At 36.7% G+C, this 27,437-nt stretch overlaps 1 protein-coding gene across 4 annotated transcripts in view; it reads left to right on the top strand.

Annotated features, from left to right (window-relative positions):
* LRIT3 (leucine rich repeat, Ig-like and transmembrane domains 3) overlaps positions 1-26,788 on the top strand; it is a 39,804-nt gene extending 13,016 nt beyond the window's left edge. Inside the window, exons 2-5 of one of the 4 annotated variants that reach the window (XR_010841209.1) lie at positions 9,459-9,764; positions 11,588-12,465; positions 25,503-25,939; positions 26,030-26,788. Coding sequence is in view for 3 of the 4 variants with exons in the window: in XM_059066170.2 (XP_058922153.1) it covers positions 9,459-9,764; positions 11,588-12,711 (1,430 nt within the window). In the remaining variant the exon portion in view is untranslated. Of the gene's footprint in view, positions 1-9,458; positions 9,765-11,587; positions 12,804-25,502; positions 25,988-26,029 lie in introns of those variants that run through there. The other 3 variants (XM_067036969.1, XM_067036968.1, XM_059066170.2) reach the window with 3 other exon arrangements.
* Positions 26,789-27,437: the final 649 nt, after the last annotated feature.

Consider the following 27,437-nt stretch of genomic DNA (forward strand, 5'->3'; position numbering starts at 1 on the left):
CAATGAACATTGTGGTACGTGAATTTTTTTGAATTATGGTTTTCTCAGGGTATATGCCCAGTAGTGGGATTGCTGGGTTGAATGGTAGTTCTATTTTTAGTTTCTTAAGGAACCTCCATACTGTTCTCCATAGTGGCTATATCAATTTACATTCCCACCAACAGTTCAAAAGGGTTCCCTTTTCTCCATACCCTCTCCAGCATTTATTGTTTGTAGATTTTCTGCCCATTTTCAAACTGGATTGTTTGTTTTTTTTGATATTGATCTCCATGAGCTGTTTGTATATTTTGGAGATTAATCCTTTGTCTCTTATTTCATTTGCAAATATTTTCTCCCATTCTAAGGGTTGTCTTTTTTGTCTTGTTTATGGTTTCCTTTGCTAAGTCCCATTTGTTTATTTTTGTTTTTATTTCTGTTACTCTAGGAGGTGGGTCAAAAAAGATCTTGCTGTGGTTCACATCAAAGAGTGTTTTTCCTATGTTTTCCTCTAAGAGATTTTTTGTTTGTTTGTTTTTTGCAGTACGTGGGCCTTTCACTGTTGTGGCCTCTCCCATTGTGGAGCACAGGCTCCGGACGCACAGGCTCAGTGGCCATGGTTCATGGGCCCAGCTGCTCCGTGGCATGTGGGATCTTCCCGGACCGGGGAACAAACCCACGTCCCCTGCATTGGCAGGCGGACTCTCAACCACTGTGCCACCAGGGAAGCTCATCTCTAAGAGTTTTATAGTGTCTTGTCTTACATTTAAGTCTTTAATCTATTTGGAGTTAATTTTTGTGTATGGTGTTAGGGAGTGTTCTAATTTCATTCTTTTGCATGTGGCTGTCCAGTTTTCCCAGCATCACTTATTGAAGAGACTGTCTTTACTCCATTGTGTGTTCTTGCCTCCTCTGTCATAAATTAGGTGCCCATATGTGTGTGGGTTTATCTCTGGGCTTTCTATCCTATACCACTAATCTATATTTCTGTTTTTGTGCCAATATCATACTGTCTTGATTACTGTAGCTTTGTGGTATCGTTTGAAGTCAGGGAGCCTGATTCCTCCAATTCCGTTTTTCTTTCTCAGGATTGCTTTGGCTATTCAGGGTCTTTTGTGTTTCCATACAAATTGTAAAATTTTTTGTTCTAATTCTGTGAAGAATGCCATTGGTAGTTTGATAGGAATTGCATTGAATCTGTAGATTGCTTTGGGTAGTATAGTCATTTTCACATTATTGATTCTTCCAATCCAAGAACATGGTATATCTCTCCATCTGTTTATGTCATCTTTGATTTCTTTCATCAGTGTTTTATAGTTTTCTGAGTACAAGTCTTTCACCTCCTTAGGCAGGTTTCTTCCTGGGTATCTTATTCTTTTCATTGCAATGGTAAATGGGAGTGTTTCCTTAATTTCCCTTTCTGATTTTTCATTGTTGATGTATAGGAATGCCAAAGGTTTCTGTGCATTAATTTTGTATCCTGCAACCTTACCAAATTCACTGATTAGTTCTCATAGTTTTCTGGTGGCATCTTTAGGATATTCTAGGTATAGCATCATGTCATCTGCGAACAGTGATAGTTTTACTTCTTTTCCAATTTGTATTCCTTTTATTTCTTTTTCTTCTCTGATTGCCTTGACTAGGATTTCAAAAACTAGGTTGAATAAGAGTGCCAAGAGTGGACATCCTTGTCTTGTTCCTGATCTTAGTGGAAATGCTTTCAGTTTTTCACCATTGAGAATGATGTTTGCTGTGGGTTTGTCATATATGGTCTTTATTCTGTTGAGGTAGGTTACCTCTATGCCCATTTTCTGGAGAGTTTTTATCATAAATTGGCGTTAAATTTGGCAAAAGCTTTTTCTGCATATATTGAGATGATCATATGGTTTTTATTCCTTAATTTGTTAATATGGTGTATCACATTGATTGATTTGCATATATTGAAGAATTCTTGCATCCCTGGGATAAATCCCACTTGATCATGGTGTATGATCCTTTTAATGTGCTGTTGGATTCCATTTGCTAGTATTTTGTTTAGGATTTTTGCATCTATGTTCATCGGTGATACTGGTCTATAATTTTCTTTTTTTGTGATATCTTTTTCTGGTTTTGGTATCTGGATGATGGTGGCTTCGTAGAATGAATTTGGGAGTGTTTCTCTCTCTGAAATGTTTTGGAAGAGCTTGAGAAGGCTCAGTGTTAGCTCTTCTCTAAATGTTTTATAGAATTGGCCTATGAAGCCATCTGGTCCTGGACTTCTGTTTGTTGGAAGATTTTAAATTACAGTTTCAATTTCATTACTTGTGATAGTGATAGGTCTGTTTATATTTTCTAATTCTTCCTGGCTCAGTCTTGGAAAATTGTACCTTTCCAAGAATTTGTCCATTTCTTTGTGGTTGTCCATTTTATTGGTATAGAGTTGTTTGTAGTAATCTCTTACAATCCTTTGTATTTCTGCAGTGTCAGTTGTGATTTCTCCTTTTTAATTTCTAATTTTATTGATTTGTGTCCTCTCCCTTTTTTTCTTGTTGAGTCTGGCTAAGGGTTTATCAATTTTGTTTATCTTCTCAAAGAACCAGCTTTTGGTTTTATTGATCTTTGCTATTGTTTTCTTTGTTTCTGTTTCATTTATTTCTGCTCTGATCTTCATGATTTCTTTCCTTCTACTGACTTGGGGTTTTCTTTGTTCTTCTTTCTCTAGTTGTTTTAAGTGTAGGGTTAGATTGTTTATTTGAGATTTTTCTTGTTTCTTTTTTTTTTTCAACTAATTTATTTAATTTATTTATATGTGGCTGCATTGAGTCTTTGTTGCTGTGTGCAGGCTTTCCCTAGTTGTGGCGAGTGGTGGCTACTCTTTCTTGTGGTGCGTGGGCTTCTCATTGCGGTGGTTTCTCTTGTTGTGGAGCATGGGCTCTAGGTGCACCGGCTTCAGTAGTTGTGCTTCATGGGCTCTAAAGAGCAGGCTCAGTAGTTGTGGCGCACAGGCTTAATTGCTTTGCGGCATGTGGGATCTTCCCGGACCAGGGGTCAAACCTGTGTCCCCTGCATTGGCAGGCAGATTTTTAACCACTGCACCACCAGGGAAGCCCTTTTCTTGTTTCTTGATGTGAGATTGAATTGATATAAACTTCCCTCTTACAACTGCTTTTGCTGCATCCCATAGGTTTTGGGTCATTGTGTTTTCATTGTCATTTGTTTCTATAGATTTTTAAATTTCTTCTTTGATTTCTTCAGTGATCTCTTGGCTATTTAGTATTACACTGTTGTCCTTCATGTATTTGTGTTTTTTACAGTTTTTTTTTTCCTGTAATTGATTTCCAGTCTCATAGCCATGTGGTCAGAAAAGGTGCTTGGTTTGATTTCAGTTTTCTTAAATTTTCCAAGGCTTGATTTGTGACCTGAGATGTGATCTATTCTGGAGAACGTTCCATGTGCACTTGAGAAGAAAGTGTATTGTGCCACTTTTGGGTGGAATGTTCTATAAATATCAATTAAATCTATCTGGTCTATTTTGTCATTTAAAGTTTGTGTTTCCTTATTTATTTTCTGTTTGGATGATCTGTCCATTGGTGAAAGTGGAGTGTTAAAGTCCCCTACTATGATTGTGTTTCTGTTGATTTCCCCTTTTGTGGCTATTAGCATTTGCCTTGTGTATTAAGGTGCTCTTGTGTTGGGTACCTAAATATTTACAATTGTTATATCTTCTTCTTGGATTGGCCCCTTGATCATTATGTAGTGTCCTTTTTTGTCTCTTGTAATAGTCTTTATTTTAAAGTCTATTTTGTCTGATATGAGTATTGCTACTCCAGCTTTCTTTTGATTTCCATTTGCATGGAATATCATTTTCCATCCCTTCACTTTCAGTCTGTATGTATCCCTAGGTCTGAAGTGGGTCTCTTGTAGACAGCATATTATGGGTCTTGTTTTTGTATCCATTCAGCCAGTCTGTATCTTTGGGGTGGGACATTTAATCCATTTACATTCAAGGTTTTAATCGATACGTATGTTCCTATTACCATTTTCTTAATTGTTTTGGATTTGTTTTTGGGGCTTTCTCTTCTGTTGTGTTTCCCGCCTAGCGAAGTTTCTTTAGCATTTGTTGTAAAGCTGGTTTGGTGGTGCTGAATTCTCTTAGCTTTTGCTTGTCTGAAAAGCTTTTGATTTCTCCATCTAATCTGAATGAGATCCTTGTTGGATAGAGTAATCTTGGTTGTAGATTTTTCTTTTTCATCACTTTAAGTATATCCTGCCACTCCCTTCTGGCCTGCAGAGTTTCTGCTGAAAAATCAGCTGATAACCTTATGCAGATTCCTTTGTGCATTATTTTTTGTTTTCCTCTTGCTGCTTTTAATATTTTTTCTTTGAATTTAATTTTTGTTAGTTTGATTAATATGTGTCTTGGTGTGTTTTTCCTAGGGTTTATTCTGTATGGGACTCTCTGTGCTTCCTGGACTTGGGTGACTATTTCCTTTCTCATGTTAGGGAAGTTTTCCACTATAATCTCTTCAAATATTCTCTCAGACCCTTTCTTTTTCTCTTCTTCTTCTAGGACCCCTATAATTCAAATGTTGGTACATTTAGTGTTGTCCCAGAGGTCTCTGAGATTGTCTTTAATTCTTTTCATTCTTTTTTCTTTATTCTGCTCCTGGGCGTTATTTCCACCATTTTATCTTCCAGCTCACTTATTCATTCTTCTGCCTCAGTTATTCTGTTATTGATTCCACCTAGTGTATTTTTCATTTCAGTTATTGTGTTGTTCATCTCTGTTTGTTTATTCTTTAGTTCTTCTAGAACTTTGTTAAACATTTCTTGTATTTTCTCAATCCGTGCCTCCATTCTATTTCTGAGATTCTGGATCATCTTTACTATCATTACTCTGAATTCTTTTTCAGGTAGATTGTCTATTTCCTCTTCATTTATTTGGTCTTGTAGGTTTTTACCTTGCTCCTTCACCTGTGTCACATTTTTTTGCCATCTCATTTTTTTGTTTTGTTTTATGAGTGTGTTTGTGTTCCTGTCTTACTAGTTGTTTGGCCTGAGGCTTCCAACATTGGAGTTTATAGGCTGTTGGGTAGAGCTGGGTCTTGGTGCTGAGATGAAAACCTCTATGAGACCTCACTTCAGTGAATATTCCCTCAGATCTGAGGTTCTCTGTTGGCCCAGTGGTTCAGACTCCTCCCACTGCAGGAGATTTGGCCCAACCCCCAGCGGTGCACTTGGGGGTTCCTCCCGCCTCCTTGGGCATCAGGATCCCCCACCAGAGGCTGACAGGTGCCCTAGTTGTGGGGAGATACTAACTCAGTGTCTTCCCACAATGCCATCTTGACTCTGCCCTTCAGAAAGTTTAAAATTTTGATGACATACGATTTATCAGTTTTTCCTTTTATAGTTAGTGATTTCTGTGTCCCATCTAAGAAATATTTGCTTACCTACAGGTCACAGAGATATTATTCCTTTATAGTTTTAACTTTCATATTAAATTTTTAGCTTTACATTCTTAGCTTTTATGCTTATGACTGTGACCCAGCTCAAAATAGTTTCCGAGTATAGTGTGAGGTAGGGGTTGAGGTTTATTTGTTCCCAAGCAGATGTCCAGTAGTTCTAGCACCGTTTGTTGAAAAACTTTACTTTCCCTTTTGAATTGTTAAGTATAACTGTCTCCACAAAACTGACTGAGGCATGGATTTTGCCTTCAAGAGCTTATAGTCTGCAGAATAACTTTTGTACTAGAACTTATTGCTGACTTTTCATAAAGAATAGCACATCCAACTACTGTGATGCATGAAAAACATTACCCTTTTAGAAAAGGGACAAGGCAAAGTTCTTTTGCCCCATCCAAGAATAGTTATATAAAATAAGTTACTTAATGCAAATTGCTGATTGTGGTTGGTGCTTTGCCTTGAAGGAATGCGGTACAAGTAATAGTTTAACTTCAGAGAGTTCTTGTACTTTGTCCCCAGAAGAAAAAACACTTGAATGTGTTCAGCCCTCAGATTACTATTATTATTATGGCTTTAAAAGTTATACCCTTGACCTTAGATATTTCATAGCTTGAATAAATATTTTATTTTTGAGGGATTTAAAAATATTTACTCCTGGTGTACATAACTTTTATATATAACTAATTGGGTTTGTTTTTAAAATAATTTTGTTTCACCATTAACAACATTTTTATAATAGTTTCAAAGCATAAATGAAAATGTTAATTTTATAGCTCTTGATCTTTCCCTTTATAGACATTTATGCTCCAGACATCACTATTTTAACACTTGTTATTTGTAGGTGACAGCACTTAACAGCTACCACCCATGCTCTAGATGTTTTTAGGTGACAAAGAGATGAGTTATGGTGGAAGAAGTATTAGACTAGGAGGCTCTAACACGTGGGACTTAGGACTATAAGCTACTTACAAAGTCAAGGCAGTACTTTCTTTGTGCCTTAATGTCTGGTATGAAATTGGAAGAATCATACTAGCTTCCCAAGGTCAGTATAAAACATATACACAGTTGTTGAGAATGAGAGCTTTAAGATCAGGATATCAAGGTTCAAATCCTGACTGCATCCAGCTGTGTGACCTTGGGCAGATTCCTTTACTTCCCTGAGCATTTTCTCATCTTTAAAATGAGGATGGTACTAATATTATCCACCTCATGCTATTGTGAGGATTGAGATAGACAAATGCTTTAGCATGGTCTCTCTCTTTTCCATGGTCTCTCACATTTCTCTTGTGAACAGAGGTAGACACTGCAACCACTTTTTGTTCTGAACTGTCTTTTCAAGAGATACCACTTTGGAAAGCAGAGATATGTCTACCTCCAGAGCAAAGGGTAGATAGGCTTATTACCCAATATAATAAAGGTAATGTCTCCTTCCAGATCTGTGATTAATAAATTATTCTTCATCTTTGACTAGGAGTCTTATATCTTCTACCAATATCCATAAAACGGTGGCAAACTGGGATGAGTTGGTCACCCTAAAGTAGGGTAAAGTGTTGACCCTTTACAATTCTTGATAAGTGCAGTATTTGCCACATAGGAAGCAACCAATAACTGTCATCTTGTGTTGTTATTATTTTATTTTTTTAAATTTTATTGAAGTATAGTTGATTTACAATGCTGTGTCTAATTTCTGCTATAGCAAAGTGATTCAGTTATACATATATATATTCTTTTTCATATGATTTATCACAGGATATTAAATATAGTTCCCTGTGCTATACAATAGGACCTTCTTATTTATCCATCCTATATATAATTGTTTACATCTGCTAATCCCAAACTCCCAGTTCTGCCCCCACACCTCCCCTACCCCTTGGCAACCACAAGTCTGTTCTCTATATCTGTAAGTCTGTTTTCGTTATTATTTTATAAAGAAAAAATCTGACATACCAATTCAAAGTGTTTTGAAAGCATGAAGCGTTCTACACATGTTAATTATTTATTTTTTAAGCAATTAAAAATAATTTTCTTTTAATTAATTTATTTTTTGGCTGTGTTGGGTCTTCATTGCTGCGTGCGGGCTTTCTCTAGTTGTGGTGAGCGGGGGCTACTCTTTGTTGTGGTGCGTGGGCTTCTTATTGCAGTGGCTTCTCTTGTTGCAGAGCATGGGCCCTAGAGTACGTGGGCTTCAGTAGTTGCGGCATGTGGGCTCAGTAGTTGTGGCACATGGGCTTAGTTGCTCTGTGGCATGTGGGATCTTCCCAGACCAGGGCTCAAACCCGTGTCCCTTGCATTGGCAGGCAGAGTCTTAACCACTGCACCACCAGGGAAGTCCATACACGTATTAATTATTATATGACAGAGTGAATTTGATGTTTGTTTGTAGGTTGAGTAGAATTTAAATCAGTATTAGAGAGCTGCTCATAGATTCACAGAGCTAAATGTAAGAGGAAGAAGGTCAAAGTAATTCACCCATGAAAGAAAAGAAGTTTCTAATGTGGAAGCTAATAAAAACATCAAACTTTACCAATACTGGCAGAGAAATATGAACCACTCACAAAGTGCTGTTATAATAAAAATAGGCATAAACAGAAATCTAGAATTTATGAATGGACAGTTAGATCTTCCACCCGGGTTAGATTTTTTTAAACTTGCTGTTCTGTCTTTTCTCCTTACAAATCAATGTATAATTCACTGCACAACCACAAATCGTTTTGAGATGAATCTTTTCCAACCTTGGGCTTTTTATGTAAGGCTGGTATGCGACATCATCCTTAAGATCCTTAGGGAGATTTTTGTCTGACTGAATGCTCTGAAGCACCATCTTAGATTCTTCTGAGATCTTAGCAACTAATTGTATAGAACCACCCACATGGATTTGACTTTTATTCTGAAGCCCTTTCTTAATCTGAGAATTTTGGAGAGGCTGGGTGTAAGAAACAGTTTTATCATTGAACTTAGCAAGTCTTAGTTCCTTTACATTTAACAGTTCTTTCTTTAGCTGTTGTCTCTCCTTTACATTTTACTATGAGCAGCAAGAAGACACCAAACAGCAGTTTCAACACTGTGTAGAAATATCCTTAGTCAGAACATTCATTTCATTGAGTACGTTTTCTACTTCCGATGTTAACCACAGGTGATAGTGTTGCTAAACCTTCTCTACTCCATAACAATGGTGCCTTTTCCTCCAGTTTCCAATAACATTTTTCTCACTTTTCTTTAAGCTTTCACTGATAGCCTCTTTGAAGGACATAACACTTTGGCTAACAGTTCTGAAAGCTGAGGCAGATCCTGAAGGCATTTGCCTTCAGGCTGTCAGCTAACTGTATTCCCTGCTACTGAACCTGTCTTGAAAGGGGATTTGAGCAGTGCACCTCCATGGCCACCACATGTAACATTCATGCCAAGCGATGTTCTACCAGTTTTTCCAATCTTGTCTCCTAACGTTGCCTGCATCTCACTCTATACTTTTGCTGCAACAACTTGTACTACCTCAATATGCCTTAAAATCACACAAAATCTTGACATTGCAGGCTGAGTTAGGTGCCTCGCAGCACCCTATAATAATACTTATAATAATATAAATACTTTCATGGCACCCTAGAAATCTATCGCTGTATTTACGTCATTCTTTGGTACTTGGATTCAAATCTCGACTCTGACACTGCTTAGCTAAATGACTTTGGTCAAGTTATTTGGTTCCTCTGTGTCTCAGCTTCTTCATCTTTACAATGGGGAAATAACATTCTTTTCATAGAATTGTTGGGATTAAATCAGTTAATACAGGTAAGTGCTTAGAACAGAGCCTAGTACAGAGTAAATGTTCCATAACTGTTAGCTATAATCATTAATGATCTGAACTGACAAGATATATTGATTTAGGTGGCTGGAGTGCAGAGCAAAACTGACAGAGAGGTGACTCTGATCCTTCAAAGCACTTATGTTTTTAGGGCCACAGTGCAGAAATGCCATCCCACGAGGCTGTGATGTCAAAAGAAGTCATCAGGAAAACCTTTATCAACCTTTTCCTCCCTTCTGGTCTAGGCCTGCAGGACAACCCATGGTTCTGTGACTGTCACATTTCCAAAATAATGGCATTGTCAAAAGTTGCTGACCCTGTGGTAGTACTTCTGGACCCACTGATGGTTTGTAGTGAACCGGAACGCCTCACAGGGATTTCGTTTCAGCGGGCTGAGCTGGAGCAGTGTCTGAAGCCATCGGTGATGACCTCGGCCACCCAGATCACGTCTGCTCTGGGCAGTAATGTTCTGCTGCGGTGTGATACCACTGGCTACCCTACCCCGCAGCTCACCTGGACCAGACCAGACAGCTCGCCAGTTAATTATACAGGTATCTTCTTAATTCAGACCTTTGAAACAAGGAGTTTACAAATGACTGAACTTAATCTTATGTTTTTTTTATGATTTGAGATTGGCTAGTTATTTCTAATGAAATATGCTAAGGTTGTTGAATGGAAGAAATTTGAAAGGTACACTTTATTGATTAATATTTTCCACAGTTTGTCTGATTAACTATGTAGATGAAATTAGACAATCTGATTTCTTTCTTAGATGGAAAACAACATGATGCAGTGGATGGATGGTTGCAGATAAGGCCTTTGTCTTTATCTTTCCTCCATCATCTTGGATACTGCTCACTTTAAAATGTATAACAATTACAATTTCCTTCAAGGGAATTTCAAACAAGTTTCTTATTTTCGAATGATTATTCAAATAATAAATTACATAGGAACTTTATTATGAGGCAAAAAGTGTAATTTTTAAAAATATTGATTACACAGGTTTTTAGATCCCACTATGACCAAATCAATGTTTTGGCCTTAGTTTCAATAGTGATATTCTGATGAGTAAAGGGATATATTTTTAAAACTCTTCCAAATTAAATTTAAATTGAGGCTGAAATAATGAAACCTGATAGAATTTTTTTAAAAAGTCAAGGCCTAAGCCCACAGTTTAAGGTAGTGAGTTAAATTTTGGGCTGCTGAAATACCACTCTGTGCATATTATTATTCTTCAGAAAGCTTCAGAAATAAAGACAGAAAGGAAATACGTTCAGATTTTAGTGTTTAGAAAATTAAAATTACAATTTTGCAAACACTATGTATTATTCCATAAATAAAAAACCTCATTGGGGCTTCCCTGGTGGCGCAGTGGTTGAGAGTCTGCCTGCCAATGCAGGGGACACGGATTCGTGCCCCCGTCCGGGAAGATCCCACATGCCGCGGAGCGGCTGGGCCCGTGAGCCATGGCCGCTGAGCCTGCACGTCCGGAGCCTGTTCTCCACAACCGGAGAGGCCACAACAGTGAGAGGCCCACGTACCACCAAAAAAACCCCCCAAAAACTAATTGTTTAAATTTTATCTAAATTAAATGTACTGTGATAGATAACAATAAAAATTATGACTCCTCCATGCCAGAAAATGGTCCACTATGCCTTCTGATTATGTGGATAGTTAACACTTTATTACAATGAAAAAATATTTTGAGAAATATTTAAGTAAGGTCTTGTGATAAACATTTTACAGGATCATAGTGGGTTAAAATTGGAAGGGATATTTGAAATCACTTTGTCTTATCCCCTTATTTTAAAAATGTGGAAACAGAGGCCTAAAGACCCTAATTGGCTTGTCTAGAATCACATGCTACTTAGTAAACAAAAGTTTACTAAGGCCAAAGTTTCTTAATTCTCAGCCCTATGTCTTTTTTTTTTTTTTTTTGTGGTACGCGGGCCTCTCACTGTTGTGGCCTCTCCCATTGCGGAGCGTAGACTCCGGACGCGCAGGCTCAGCGGCCATGGCTCACGGGCCCAGCCGCTCTGCGGCATGTGGGATCTTCCCGGACTGGGGCACGAACCCGCGTCCCCTGCATCAGCAGGCGGATTCTCAACCACTGCGCCACCAGGGAAGCCCCCTATGTCTTTTTAAAATACTATTTCCCATAGAAACTTCATGACACCCAGAATGTCCTACACTTACATGTAAACCATTTACAGAACCATCACCTGCAATCAGAGACTTGCAGCGTGCCATTTCCCTCTTGGCTTATGTGAGAGGTATGTGTGTAGAACCAGAAATTGTCGCCTTTTGAGTTGGCATGTTGCGTGAATCTTTTCGTTCTTTTATCTCACAGATTATGCATTTCTCTTTCTTCCAGTAATTCAGGAATCTCCAGGGGAGGGAGTCAGATGGTCCATAATAAGCTTGACAGGCATTTCTTACATGGATGCTGGGGATTACAAATGTAAGGCCAAAAATTTGGCTGGGATGGCAGAAGCTGTGGTTACTGTGACAGTGGTTGGTGTTGTCATGACCACCGTATCATCAGAAACTTCTGAAAGAGGAACTGGGGATCACCTTGAGCAAGAGGTCCAGCTGAGATCTAGAACATCTGCAACTCTACCTGGTTCATCATTGTCTCCCTGGCCTTATTCCTCCTCTTCTTCCTTCCCAGCTTCTTCCACTTTTCTTCCTACTTCTACTTCATCTCCTCCCTCCACTGCTTCCTTCTCCTTATCTCCTTTCTTTTCCTCCATTGTTTCTTCAGCCACAACTCCAAGCACTAGAATATCTACAAGCACTACCATGGCCAGCCATCAGTCACTCCACCCAGATGGGAAAAGAAATGTCAAGGTGGAGATGGGTAGCGGTAAGCTTCCCCCAGCTAGTGCAAGTAAAAGAGAAGAGTTGGCATTGTTGGATCAAGCCCTGCTGATGGAAACGAATGCCACAATAGAAAATCTCCAGGTAGTCAGCGAAACCGAAGAAAGCGTGATCTTGATGTGGAACACCATTAACACCACGCAGAATTTGGAAGTGACTGTGTTGTATTCCAAGTATGGTGAGAAGGACCTGCTGCTGCTTAATGCAGACTCCAGCAAGAACCAAGTCACCATAAGTGGCTTGTTGCCTGGTCGGCAATATATAGCATGTGTCTGTCCAAAAGGAATGCCTCCCCAGAAAGACCAATGTATCACCTTTTCTACTGACAGAATTGAAGAAGAAGGTGATTCCCAAGGGTCTTTCCTTATGGTGGTGAGTGGTGCTGCCTGTGTTGTTGTCTTGCCATTGATTTTTTTCCTGTTGTACAAAGTTTGCAAACTTCAGTGTAAGTCAGACTCTCTCTGGGAAGATGATTTGGCGAAAGAGACTTATATCCAATTTGAAACGCTGTCCCCCAGGTCTCAAAGTGTAGGGGAACTTTGGACGCGAAGGCCCAGAGACGATTCAGAAAAATTGCTGCTTTGCTCTAGGTCAAGTGTGGAATCTCATGACTTTTAAAAGTGAGGGTTCTAGAGCAGAGTATTATTGCTAAGGTTTTACAGCTCAGGCAAATGTGAGCTCCACAAAATTTCTTTCACAAAATTAAGTATCTAAGGGTATATAGTTGACCCTCTGTTTGGATGACTTTTGAACGCTTTCATTTCCTTCATGAAAATCACAAATGGAGTGCTTTTAAGTGTGCTTTTAAAAAGTCATGAGACTTCTGAACTGAAAAGACAAATAATTTTGATTTTTGTTGTGGAGAAAATGTCTACAGAAATAATTTTCAGGGTAGTGCTAAGTAAGTTAATAATATATTTTAGGATAATGTTCTAGTTCTTAAAAATAAATTCATGTGAAAATAGTCATATAAAGTAAACTCTGAATTTTAAAAAGATAGGTTTTTGGGCGGTAAAGAAAGTTTAGTATAATGAGCTAAGCCTTGGTGTTCATTCTTGTTCATAGTGCTTTGTGGCATTTGCTGTGCACATTTGCTGCCATTGCCTCATAGGTGAGAGTGGAATAGTACAGAATTTTGTGTTCACTAAGGTTAAATGCAACCCCATGGACAGGGAGAGCTCTAGCTCTTGGTACCATTATGCATTGCAATACAGTATAGTGGTATTTATATTGCAAGGAAGAAAAAATTTTTCCTTAGAAATAGAGGTACTAGCAAAAATAAGTTTAAAAAGAGGATCATGGAATAGTAAGGCCATTTTGACGATAGTAACTGTTGCATTCTAACACATCTGCTAACAGACTATATAGGGTCTTTTTAAAAAATGTGCTCATTTTAAAACAATCTCTTTAATATTTTGTTATGTACTCTTCTTTTCCCCTTCCCTCTTTTCTTCTCTCCCTCCCTCCCCTTACTTCCTTCACTTCTTTTTTTCCCTTCTGCTTTGTCAGAAGATATTCAGGTAGCCAAAGGACCACAACTAAAGTGTTTGTCTTTTGCCATGTTATATTTTGATTACCTGGATAGAGGGAAGAACTTCGAAAGTCTTTTAGATCCCAAAAGGATGTTTTAGGATTTTGAAAGAGCAAATTCTGTGGATTTATTTAGTCAAACTCTAGGTTAAAAACATCAGGGAAATTGAATTGGAGTGGGTCACATGATTAGATAGGAAAGGGGCTTCATAAATAAAATTTAGTTTTTTAAAAGAAGTTTTTTTTCACCATATTTACTAAAGATTATATTCCCTTTACATTAACGATTTTGGAGTGTAGAACAGATTTATACAGGTGTGTCAGGAGTCCTGAAATATGCTGAGAAGCAAGTTCTATATTTTATATAAGAAACAAATTGGCTTTCATTTGTTGGTAACACATTGTGGAAATTATAACACAAGCAGCAGGAGAATGAAAAACTGCTCATTCCAAATGGCTTTTAATTAAAAAGAAAAAGAGAATTCTAGTTTAGCCATAATCTGCGTATTAGAAGACCAGCATGGAGAGATGGCCTGCTTAGAACTCCCAAACTTCCCCTTCTTGTCTCCTTTCCTTTCCTTTCCAGCCTCTTTGTCCTTGGTGCTTTTATCACTATGTGCATTGTCTAATGATCTAACAGTTTTTAATTCGGTATTCATTGTTAGGATTTTTTGTTTGAAAAATACCTTTTAAAGACAGTTTTGTGTTTAACTTCAACTTATGTTAGATAATTTACTTTAAATTTAATGATTACAGAAATGTGCATTTCTTTACTCTAAAGACATCATGGAATTTCATTGCCATATTTTAAAGGCTCATATAAACAGACTGCCAAAATACTACCACATTAGAAATAGTGTAGGAGAATGTTGCAGACTACTGAGCCAAAAGACATCCAAATTGTACAAAGGCAGGTTATTTGTCAAGAAAGGAGACTTGGACCATCCTAATGAGATAAATTACTGACTGCTCTCATAATAAAAGTCAAGTGAACCCTGGACTTAATTTTGCCTAGTGAGGAAAAGGTAATTGGTGGTGTGAAGGGGATAGGAACAGCAGGAGAAAGCACCTTTGTCATCTTCAACTTGGACTTGGCACACGAGGTGAGTTGCAAGTAATTTGTTACTCATAGTAAGATAAATTAAATTATAAATCATCTACTTTCTAAAAATACATACATTTGAACATAGTCAAGGTGATCCTGATGATATCATTGCCCTTATGTTCTTACAGTATGCTTCCTTGAGTGGGAGAGAAAGGTTGACATTATAGCAAGTGGCATGAAATTCCACATAAGCAACAGCCTGTTTATCAATGTCACCATATGCATTGTGAAGAGCACTCATAAATGATAGATAGCAATATATGTGGTAATTAAATATGATTACAATATTTTACTTTCAGACAAAATATATTTGAGGTTGTAAAACTCAGGATACATGGTGAGGGTGTGTCACATGTGAGGCTCTCATCAGTGATGTGCTATGATATAAAAGATGTTGAGAACTCCAAGCAAATAGTTTATAATGGCCAGAAAAGCAAACCCTAAATAGAGTCAGACAGGTGCCTTGGGAAACTTTTGCAAAAAGTTCAAAGAAAAAAATTTTGACCCAGGGACTTGAGCCTCAAAAAGGGATTATGGCTAACAAAGAGAGATTTAAACACACACACACATACACACACACACACACACACACAAACTGCTGAATAATTATGAAATAATTCTAATAAAATGGAAGAAAGCTTAGGAAAGTTGAATGGCTATTTAGTAATCTCAAATTTCAAATGATATATATATAAAAGGTATAAAGAAGAAAGAGTATAGAAATTAGCAAATTTATTATAGAAATGTCATAAATTAAGTCCCCAAATAAATCAAGGCCAAAAAAAAATGGTAAAGTTGACCAGAAGGAACTATAAGGCTGTTTTTTTTTTAGTCAAAAATAACAAGGAAATAATAAGTCTATTGCTTAGAGATGATAACAGAAGGTATATCAGAGAAGTAGCAGAATCATTTAACTCCTATTTTTCCTTCTCTCTTTCCCATCCCTTTCTTTCCCTCTTTCCTTCCCTTTTCTAGATGGGTTTTAAAGCTAAATATGGAGAACAAATTATGAGAAGTGAGAATTTCAGCCCAAGATAGATAAGGGATTAGTAAACTAACTCCAAGGTATTTAAAATGAGGCCAGATATATTAGGTACCAGGGTGGTAACAGAATTTTCAGCCATAATCTCAGAGCTACTGTTTTTGAAAAGTATTTGAAAAGTCATGACAAATAGGAGAAATACTGCAAGACCACAGATGGGTAAGTTTCATCTTTATTTTTAAAGAGGGGACTAGGGTGGATTCTGGAAATTATAGACAACTTGATTCATGTTTACAGGTTTGACAATAGGTTGTTAAAAGGCTTGTTTTTGAGCATGCAGAAAGGAATGTTATGGTCATTAGGAGCCAACAAATGTCAACCTAGGAAAAGGTTTGATAAACTAAAATGGTTTATTTTTAGGTTACTAAACTGATAGATAAAAAGGACTGCTTGAAAATAGAATAGCAGCTAGTTACTGGTGTTTGTTTTGACTTGTTGGAGTAATATGGGTTGCCTCCTCTCAATAATGTCTAGAAATGGCTTTATACATTATGAAAAATTCTCTAGTAGAATGCCCTTACCCTATTCAATTCAGCATTTTTATAAGTGACTGGATGAACATAGGCTTCTCGACTCTGCAGAGGACATGAAAATAAACAGGGTATCTTATTTTGGTGCTTCTCAAACTTTTCCTTGGAATATTCCTAATGGAAGGGGAAAGTAAAACTGTATGTGTGGAGAGACCAGGCCAATTGTCCTAAGTGTCTGGCAGAAGAGAGATATTTCTGTGAATTATTCTGTCTTAATTAAAAACCATGTGAATTTGCATTCTATGGCATAATTTTTTAAAATATAAAATAATTCTCCCTCTCTCATTTCTTTAGGGAAAATTGACATTTCTGTGCCTTTGAACATCTTGGCACAGAGTGCCCCAGAGGTACTTCCCTTATCTTCACCCAAGTCAATTAATTATAAAAACTTCAGATAGAATAGGGTAAAGGACATATTTGAGGATATTTGAATTTGCATATAAGAACTGAATTATATTTTTAAAAATAGGGTAAAGAACAGAGACCTGTGGCTTTCTATTAGAGACTGTTTTCATGCAGTATGAAACCAACAGTGAACATATTTATATGATAGGTGAAGAAACCAAATCTTGAAAATTATCTTAATAAGATGGCATATTAAAGCTAACAGGGATAAATGAAAATTTTGTGTTTGGATTAGAATAAATATGGGCGTTCAAGTAAAAAAAAAATCTGTGACTTTAGTTGATTACAATCATTCTATGAACCAATAGAATTATGTACAGTAATTGCTAAAAATGCTAGTGTTAAGTTACTTCAGTATAAGTAATAGATCAAGGAAGGTAAGAGTTCTGATGTATTCTACATTAACAGACCATTTCTACAGGATCAGGTTTAATTTCGGGTGCCAAATTTAAATAATTATGGACCTTGATAACAACTATGAACTGTCCATAGGAAGGTACCTAAGATCACCAAGCATCTGGAAATTTTATCATGCAAGAAAGGGTTAAGGACTGGAGCAGACTGTGGGGAGACCAGACTAGCTTAGTGCAGCACCAGGCACTGATTCTTGCCCTGGAGGACTATGCTTAGGAGCAACTGCTTAGGTTGTTAAAATGGAGGCTACTGTGTTCTACAGGTAGAAATTCAAATTCAGCAGCCTGGGGCCTAGGAAACCGCAATTTAACACTCAACCCAGGGGAATGATGCAGGTGATGTAATGACTTTGAGAAACACTGTTCTATGCAATGGATACAGAAGCAATATTGCAATTACAAAGAAGCAGAATGGCTCCCCATTAAAAACGAACAACTTCTTTTTTGCTAACAACCAGAGTTAGAAAACAGTGGAGTAAGGCGTATTATTACAATATTACTCAGGATGTTCATGGATATTCCAGAAGTCAGGAATGATGCAAAGACACACTGAAGGACATTGTAGACCAAAAGTTCAATAATTTGGACTATAGCAGAAAGAAATGAAAATTAATAAAATTGTATCTTTTGGTTTCAGTGGAAAGAGAATGCTAATATTTGTATTAAGGACCTCTTTTTGTTTAATTATAATAAAATTGATTTTGTATGTAAACATATGAGTCTTAATTTGTTTAAATAGTGGAAAAATTAGGCTATAAACTATTGGATAAGTTTGTGTTGTCCTCTTTTTATACAATTAATTTCAATTATGTGGTTGAATGAGGGAGTCATTATAATTTTTCTTCTCCTTGCTATAGGGTATAACACTGATGACTCATTCCTTAACTATTCAGGAAAAAAAAAACCCAATGTTTTTTATGTATTATTTTGATATAACTTATATACACAGTTAAGTCCTTACAGAAAAGTAGCAATTTTCCTATCATTGCCATTATTTTAATACACCATTTATTAAGTGTGCTAGTTGTTTTTATCTTAAAGAATTTCCCAAGTGTTTAACATTGTGACAGTAGTAAGGAGTTAAATTTTTGAAATATTGTAGTTACATAGATTTCCATTGATGCCGAATTCCTTATCATGTTCTCTGTGATTCCTAGGAGCAAAGAAATAAGGGTAAGAGTACTGAAAATTTTGAGAGAAAACATCTCAAAAAAGCAAGATAGCATTTGCAAATGAAGCAACTGACAAAGGATTAATATCCAAAATTTATAAGCAACTCATGCAACTCAATAACAAAAAACCAAACAGCCCAATCCAAAAATGGGCAGAAGAATTAAATAGACATTTCTCCAAAGAAGATATACAGATAGCCAACAAACACATGAAAGAATGCTCAACATCATTAATCATTAGAGAAATGCAAATCAAAACTACAATGAGATATCATCTCACACCGGCCAGATTGGCCATCATCAAAAACTCTAGAAACAATAAATGCTGGAGAGGGTGTGGAGAAAAGGGAACACTCTTGCACTGCTGGTGGGAATGTAAATTGATACAGCCACTATGGAGAACAGTATGGAGGTTCCTTAAAAAACTACAAATAGAACTACCATATGACCCAGCAATCCCACTACTGGGCATATACCCTGAGAAAACCATAATTCAAAAAGAGTCATGTACCAAAATGTTTATTGCAGCTCTATTTACGATAGCCAGGACATGGAAGCAACCTAAGTGTCCATCAACAGATGAATGGATAAGGAAGATGTGGCACATATATACAATGGAATATTACTCAGCCATAAAAAGAAATGAAACTGAGTTATTTGTAATGAGGTGGATAGACCTGGAATCTGTCATACAGAGTGAAGTAAGTCAGAAGGACAAAAACAAATACCGTATGCTAACACATATATATGGAATCTAAAAAAAAAAAAAAAAAAATGTCATGAAGAGATTAGTGGTAGGAGGGAATAAAACACAGACCTACTAGAGCATGGACTTGAGGATATGGGGAGGGGGAAGGGTAAGCTGTGACGATGTGAGAGAATGGCAGGGACATATACACACTACCAAATGTAAATTAGATAGCTAGTGGGAAGCTACAGCATAGCAAAGGGAGTTCACCTCTGTACTTAGTGACCACCTAGAGGGGTGGGATAGGGAGGGTGGGAGGGAGGGTGACAAAAGAGGGAAGAGTTATGGGAACATATGTATATGTATAACTGATTCACTTTGTTGTAAAGGAGAAACTAACCCACTATTGTAAAACAGTTATACTCAAATAAAGATGTTAAAAAAAAAAAAAAAAAGCAAGATAGCAAGTCTAGAGGATAATGGTGGCCACCTGTATCCTATTATCTTCATGCATTCGTCCCTCCCCAAAGAACCTATTAGTTTAATAAAAATTTTTTAAAACCACACATGACCACATTTTTAGCATTAGTAGGAGAGAGAATACCATGAACCTCACATTGCTTGTAAGAGAAATAAACATCAAATTCCAACAGATGTCTTGCCATTGCTGCAAGCTGAGGGGTATGGAGAGTAAGAGAAGGAAGGCTTAAGAAAGAAAGAGGAGAGCTGAGAATACATGTGAAGCCGAGACAAAAATCACACCCAGAAAATAAAAGACAAACTAGTGCAAATATACTGACCTCAGGTTTGGGACTTGGTAGTTCATAGCATGAGATATAGGGAATGGCCTTGAAAGTGTTCTGAGCTTCCAGGATTGGAAGCTTTGGAAAAGCATTGCTTCTAGGGGAGGAGTCAGAAAAGTGTGGTACCCTTCAAAAATATGGCAATAAGAGAAAGGAAAGAAGCAAGAAGGGGGAAATTAAGGCAAATGCACTGACGTTCATCATTTAATACATTTAATTGTGGAACAAAGACTGAGACAAGAGTGGGTATATGGGTGGAAGGATAGTATGTGAGCATTGTACATACTGACAGTAGAAAAAATGCAACTATAAAATGAGAGGAGAAGGAAGAGAAAAATAGAGTAGAAAAGATAATTGCCTGGTTTCTAAGTAATATGTGGGAGTCAAAGGATACCATTTAAGAATTATAGACCAGATAGTAAAATGTTAAGTAGGAAAAAAAAGATTTAAAGGCATTTTGAAAGACCCTTTAAAACAAAAACAAAATGCATGCCTTCCTTAAAAACCAAGGGAAATTTAAAAAAAAAAAGCAAGCAAGCCACCAAATACAGAAAGATTAAAACTATTACTCTTTAAAGACAAAGAAAAACATCCTCAGGGCCTCCAAGCAAAAAGATCAAATTAGTTATAAGGTTAAGGAAATTAGGCTGCCATCAAACTTCTAAAAAGCCACATACAAAACAAGGTACAGCAGAGGTGCATTTTCAGAAAATTCAGGGAAAGAAAATGCAAGCCCCAAATTTTCTATACAGTTATGCTGCCTTTTGAGGCTATAAGAGATAAAAAGCTATTTTCTCTTTTTCCTAAGAGGTTTAAACTTAGTGGCTTGAAATGTAGTGCTTTAAAACATTATATTTTGCACATGATTTTGTTGGTAAGGAATTTGGAAAGAGCTCTATTGGGTCTTTTATTTCTGATTCTATGGTGTCAGCTGGGATGACTTGGTTGGAGGATACACTTCCAAGATGACTTCTCTACCCACATATCCAGTGCCTTGGCAGGAACTGGGACATGGAAGGCTGGGTTTAACTGCTTTCCCTTCCCTTCTCTGTAGTTTCAGGGTTCTGCACATGGTCTCTCTAGTTTAATCGTCAGACTCCTATGTGGTGGTACAGGGATTCAAGAGACCAAAGCAGTAACTGACAGTCCTCATAAGATACATCCAGAGCAACATATTCTGTTGATCTAAGTGGTAATAGTCCAGTCCAGAATCAAGGAGGAAGGTAAACAGACCCCACTTCTCAGTGGAAGTATGTAAAAAATGTATGGCTATCTTCAATCCACCAAGTAGAACCTCCCACTAAGAAATTTTTAAAAAATCTTTCATTAGTTAACGCTTGTGTGAAAGCTAAAATCTAAGCATAAATTTCAGAATTTCTGAAAAATAGTGATAATTTTTAAATCTATAAATAAAAATTAATGAGATACTACTTTTAAAGTAGCAATCAGCAGAAAATTCATAGTGGCAAGTACGTATGTGGCAAGTACATAAAAATGAAAGTGAATAAAAAGAAAAATACCTAGAAAAAGAACAAGAAAGTAAATAAAAAGAAACTTCAAGGAAGTAAATAATGAAGGTAGAATTAGACATTAATGAGGCAGAAAATAGAAAAACAGGAGATTAAATCAAAATCCTGTTTTTTTAATCAACAAAAGAGATGAACCACTAACAAATTTAATTTTAAAAAGGGAAAAAGCACAAATATACAGCATGAAATGACAGAAAATTTTAAAAGCCATGAAAGACTACTTTGCATAACTGTATGTGAAGAAATTAGAAAACCTAGATGAAATTCATAGGAAAATACAATTTACCAAAATGGGCCCAAGTGTTGATAGAAACATAAGCAGAGCAGTTATAATAGAATTAAAGCAAGTTATTAAGAAACTATCCTGCAAAAGTCATTAGACTCAAATGACATAGGGGAATCCTGCAAAAGAGACCAGATAGTCTTAGTGCTACTTAAATTGCTTCAGAGAAAATGAAGGAAAACTTCCAAATTCTTCTTACAAAGGGAGTATAACACTAATATCTAAATATGATATAGTTTAAAAAGGAGAAAATTCCAGATAAATATCATTTATGAATATTGATGCAAAAAATCCAAAATAAAATTTTAGTTAACAGACTTCAATACCACATTAAGAAAACATCATGACCAAGAAGGGTCTATAAAGAAATGCAAGGATGATTCAATGTTAGAAAATCTATTAATATAAACTAATATATTAATAGCTCTGAAAAAGCCTTTGAAAAAATTTAACACTCATGCCTAATAAAAACTTTGAAGAAAATAAAAATTGGTTAATACTTCCTTTATGTGTAATATTCATATATCACAGATCATTGATTAGGAAATGTCAAATACCATTGATATGATTAAGGTAGACATATACACATATTGATGTATATACACACACATATGTGTATGTGTATATACATATGTATGTATATATTCACACACATTCATATATAAAGCCAACATTTTACCTAATGTGAAAACAGAGGCACACCCATCAAGGCCAGAACAAAGCAAGAATGCCTACTATCTCCATTATTATTTAACATATTACTGTAGGTATTAACCAACTCAATTAGACAAGAGAAAACAAAGGTATAAAAACTGGAACAGAAAAATAATTAAAACTAACTGTGTTTGAGGATGACATAATAGTAATGCTAGAAAACCTGGAGAATTAGTGATAAAAACAACTCAATAAAAGAAATCAGCAAGGTGGCCAGATTAATAAAATTAACACACCAAACTTAATAACTTTCATATAAGCAAATAATAATCACTAGAAGATATTTTGGAAAAGAAAACCCATTTTACAATAGTAAGAAATCGAAAATACTTAGAAATAAATGAAATGTGAAATATTTAAAATCTATATGAGGAAAAAATCATTTCTGAAAAATATAAAACTAAATTCAAACAGAGAGAAAGACAGTCTTTAATCTTGATTAGATTGTTCCAATATCATCAAAATATAATTTCTCTCAAAGTTAATTTATAAATTTAATATTATCCCAATAAAGATTAGCAGATACAAACTACTATATAAAAAATAGATAAACAACAAGGTCCTACTGTATAGCACTGGGAATTATATTCAATATCCTATAGTAAACCATAATGGAAAAGAATATAAATAAGTATAATTGAATCACTTTGCTGTACACCTGAAACTAACACAATGTTGTTAATCAACTATACTTCAATTAAAAAAATTATCCCAATAAAAATACCAATAAACTCTTTTTTTTTTTCTGGAGCTAGACACCTAGTTAGAAAGAAAGGGAAATAATAAAACATACATACACATATCTGCTTACTCTTGCAAAAGGAAACATAGGAAGGTTTAACTAGAAAGTAGTGAAATAGATTGCCTAAATGGGTGTGGAGGTGGAAGGCAAGAGGGAAGAGATTAATGTGGAGAAAATAGGGGAAAGAGGACACTTCTCTGAGTATGCCTTTTTAAAAAAAATTTATTTATTTATTTATTTATTTATGGCTGCATTGGATCTTTGTTGCTGTGCGCGGGCTTTCTTTTTAGTTGCTGCGAGTGGGGGCTACTCTGTTGCAGTGCTTGGGCTTCTCACTGCGGTGGCTTCTGTTGCAGAGCATGGGCTGTAGATACATGGGCTTTAGTAGTTGTGGCTTGTGGGCTCAGTAGTGGTGGCTCGTGGGCTCTCGAGCACAGGCTCAGTAGCTGTGGCTCACGGGCTTAGTTGCTCTGCGGCACGTGGGATCTTCCTGGACGAGGGCTTGAACTGGTGTCCCCTGAATTAGTCGGCGGATTCTCAACCACTGAGCCACCAGGGATGCCTGACTATGCCTTTTTATGAAAATTTTTTTTCCTTTTGGAAGCATATTAATGTTCTACGTATTCAAAAATTAAGATGAAAACCTCAAGTATGGGGAAATAAAACTAAATGTAAGCAAAAACAAATCCCAACTATTTCTAATTTATAACCTATCCACATTGAAGGGGAGAAGGAAGAAGTAATCCAAATAATTTGTTCTTGTTGTTTTTGTGTGTGTGTGGTACGCAGGCCTCTCACTGTTGTGGCCTCTCCCATTGTGGAGCACAGGCTCCGGACGCGCAGGCCCAGCAGCCATGGCTCACGGGCCCAGCCGCTCCACGGCATGTGGGATCTTCCCGGACCTGGGCACGAACCCGTGTCCCCTGTATCAAAAGGCGGACTCTCAACCACTGCTCCACCAGGGAAACCCTGTTCCTGTTTTTAATTAAAATTTTTATTTCGAGATAATTGTAGATTTGCATGCAGTTGTAATTGGGGAAGGGTGGGGATACCTCATTACAGCCCAGCAAGGGTGAAAGTCTAGGATTCCCCAGCTGGCTTTTGCTGGCATGAGGTGGGGTTGGGACCCAGCTTTTTCTGTGATATTTGGTTAGAGAAGAGCAGTTAGTTATTGTCCAAAAGATTTCCATCTTGCTAGGCTACGATTTGGCTAGAGAGAACAGGCTTTTGTTGTTTTGTGTTTATCTATGCCTATGGAAATTTCTGGATTGCCAGCTCCTTCAGTTCCAAGTGTGGGTTACAGGAAGCAAAAAGAAAACCCAGGGAATTCACCATCATGTCGTTCCTCAGGTGTTGAGGTCCCTGGCTGGTTTGCCTTCTCTCCACCTTTCAGTCTTCTTATGTTTGTTTTATGTATAAAGTCCAGGGTTTTTAGTTGTACTGAACAGAAGAAATAAAGAAAAGTATGTTTATCCTATCTTACTAGAAGTGGAAGTTTTCCTCAAATATCTTTTGAATACAGTCCTTTACTATATACTCTCAGTCTAGGGGGAGAAATTAACCCACAAATGAAGCTTGAACTTTTTTTTTTTAGATTTGATTTTTGTAGTATTATAGGTGTAGCAATTCTAAAATTATTTCTTATGCGTTGTAGGAATAAGTAAATGAGTGAATGGATTGATATTCTTGGAAACCAGGATTTTTACTCTGCAGGAAGATACAAATATGGGATAGGGAAAGGCAAGGAAAAAATCTTGTGGGGTGGATTGGAATTTGGACTTGAAGGTATGAACTATTTCATATCTGTCTATCTGTCTGTCCATCTGTCTGTCTGTCTGTCTTTATCATCTATCTATGTACATATGTTTTTCCTCTCTTAGCTCTACCTTTTGAACAGCTAGAAGCAATTACACTCCAGTAGTAATGGGCATACCTAGCACCCAAATCTTACCTTCTAAATACCATGCCACACTAAGAGGAACCCAAGTTTCCTAGGAGAAATAGCTGATTTCAAGACTGTGATAGGGAAGGTAACATTTTCTTGTGCCAGAATATAAGGAAGTGCTCAAAAAAAAAAAAAAAAAATGACAGGGCAATGAATCCAGCTTGAATCCAGATTCTGGCTCAATCTGGGAAAATTTAAACATAAAAATAAATAAAGACAGTAATAGTTTATAACTCACTGAATAAAATAGAAATCCATGAGTCATTACTGATAACATATAGTAGATGGTAGGTAGATAGATATATAGATAGATAGGTAGACAGGTAGATAGACAGATATGAAGTGAAAGCCCTTCCTTATAGCAGAAAACTGATTGATAAATCAAGAGTCACCAGTTTGTAATCATTAAAGATTGATTTGGGTGAGAATTATCAATAAATGATAAATCCAGGTGAAAAATTTGAGAAGGATCAGGATATTTGCATGGTCTCTAAATGTCTCCCCACAGATTGCTCACTGCTGCAATGGGAAAAAATGGTTACTGTACAGTGGATAAGCAGAACAATCCTTTGACTGGATAGCAAAATGAACATCACTGATGGGAGACAACAGACATAACCTGCCTCAATATGTCATTTCCTGAGAAGGACACAATATCCCTTACTTAGTATTCTGGCTGGGGATGCAATAGAATGAATCTAATCATGAGAAAACAGCAGATAAACCCAAATTGAGGAACATTCTTCAAAAATAACTGGCCTGTATTCTTTAAAAGTATGTCATTAAAGGTAGAGTAAGAATTGTTCCAGATTAAATGAGAACAAAGACTAAATAACAACTAAATGCAATATGTTATCCTGGACTGGATCCTGGACTCTGAGGAGAAAAAGTATAAAGGACATTATTGAGATAATTGATGAAATTGGGATAAGGATGATTGATAAGGTAAAAGTATAATATTAATTTTAAATTCTTTGAGTTTAATAGCTGTACTGAGATTATATAAGAGAATAAAGTCAATATTTGTGTTCTTAGGAGATGCATGTATACTACTGAAGAGTAAAGAGGTGTGATGTATTATGATGTATGCAGCCCAAACTTCAATATGTACTTGGAGAGAACAAGAGATTGATAATGCAAATGTGGCAAATGTCAACAACTGGTGAATGTGGATAAAGCACATTTTGGAGTTCATTTGCAATTTTTTTGTGAGTTTGACATTGTTTCAAAGTAAAAAAAAGAAAAAAAAAATACAGGCCAGTAGATCAAAGATTAGAATGAAGGTAGGAAATAGAAACCCAACTAAAGACCCACCTCTGAATTACAGATAGAAATCTGTTATGAAACTATTTTTTTCAGCTTGACAGAGTTTATGATTATCATCCTTTTTCATATGTTCAGCCTGTATTGGAGAAAACACCAGAACTTCAGTGAACATAAGTGATTAGATCATGTTCCTCAGTTTGTTAAGGAAAGACCAACATTTAAGGAGAAGTAGTGAAAATTGAAAATTGACTCTGATGGACCTTCCATGGTGGTCCAGTGGGTGAGACTTCTCCGTGCTTCCAATGCAGGGGGCCCAGGTTCGATCCCTGGATGAGGAACTACAGCCCTCAAGTATGCCGCAACTAAGAAGCCCACATGCCACAACCAAAAGATCCTGCATACCACAATGAAGAGCCCGTGTGCCACAACTAAGACCCAGCGCAGCCTAAATAAATAAATATTTTTTAAAAAAGAAAATTGACTCTGATATTAATGCAATTAAGATGCATCTCTAGACAGAATCGAACGGTGCATGTATATTATTAGAATATGACTGCTTTGGGCAGGCATTTTTGGTATTTGTTTAAACATGATCTTTGCCATATGTCCAAACACACCATATCTATAGCCAGGGTCCAAACACAGCAGCTGATTCTCTTTCTTCTGGACAAATGGAGTAGTTTCCTTATCCCAGGGAAATACTTACAAACTCAACATTCATCGAATTCTCCTTCCTTAGTAGTCCTTCACCTCCCTCCCCACACACCCCTGCCAATCCTGATATCATTTTACCCTTAGCAGAATCTTATTTCACTTTAGCAATTTGCACATTTGTAAAATTGGACACCTAGGGTTTTAGTTTTCAAAGCATTGCTCAAGGGGTGTATCCCAGCTTCTTGGCTTCTTTAAACACGTGGGTGCATCTGAGTGTTCGTGCTTATGTGCGCACATGACAATCTGCTCCTGGATAAACTGGCCCTCCGGTACTGTCTTGGAATTCAAATAAAGTTCTTGATGTATGGCTACAAGTTTCTTCACTGTGGTCATGTTTTAGGAGCCAAACTCTGAGAAGGAAACAACTATGTCAGTCCATTTTCCAGGTGTTTACTATGTGTTATGATGATCAAGGAAATTCTTTTGGAGAATAGTTTTATGATTTTGATATCCACTAATATAT

Source organism: Kogia breviceps, chromosome 6 (assembly GCF_026419965.1).
Source record: "Kogia breviceps isolate mKogBre1 chromosome 6, mKogBre1 haplotype 1, whole genome shotgun sequence".
In the NCBI taxonomy this organism is placed as follows: domain Eukaryota; kingdom Metazoa; phylum Chordata; class Mammalia; order Artiodactyla; family Physeteridae; genus Kogia; species Kogia breviceps.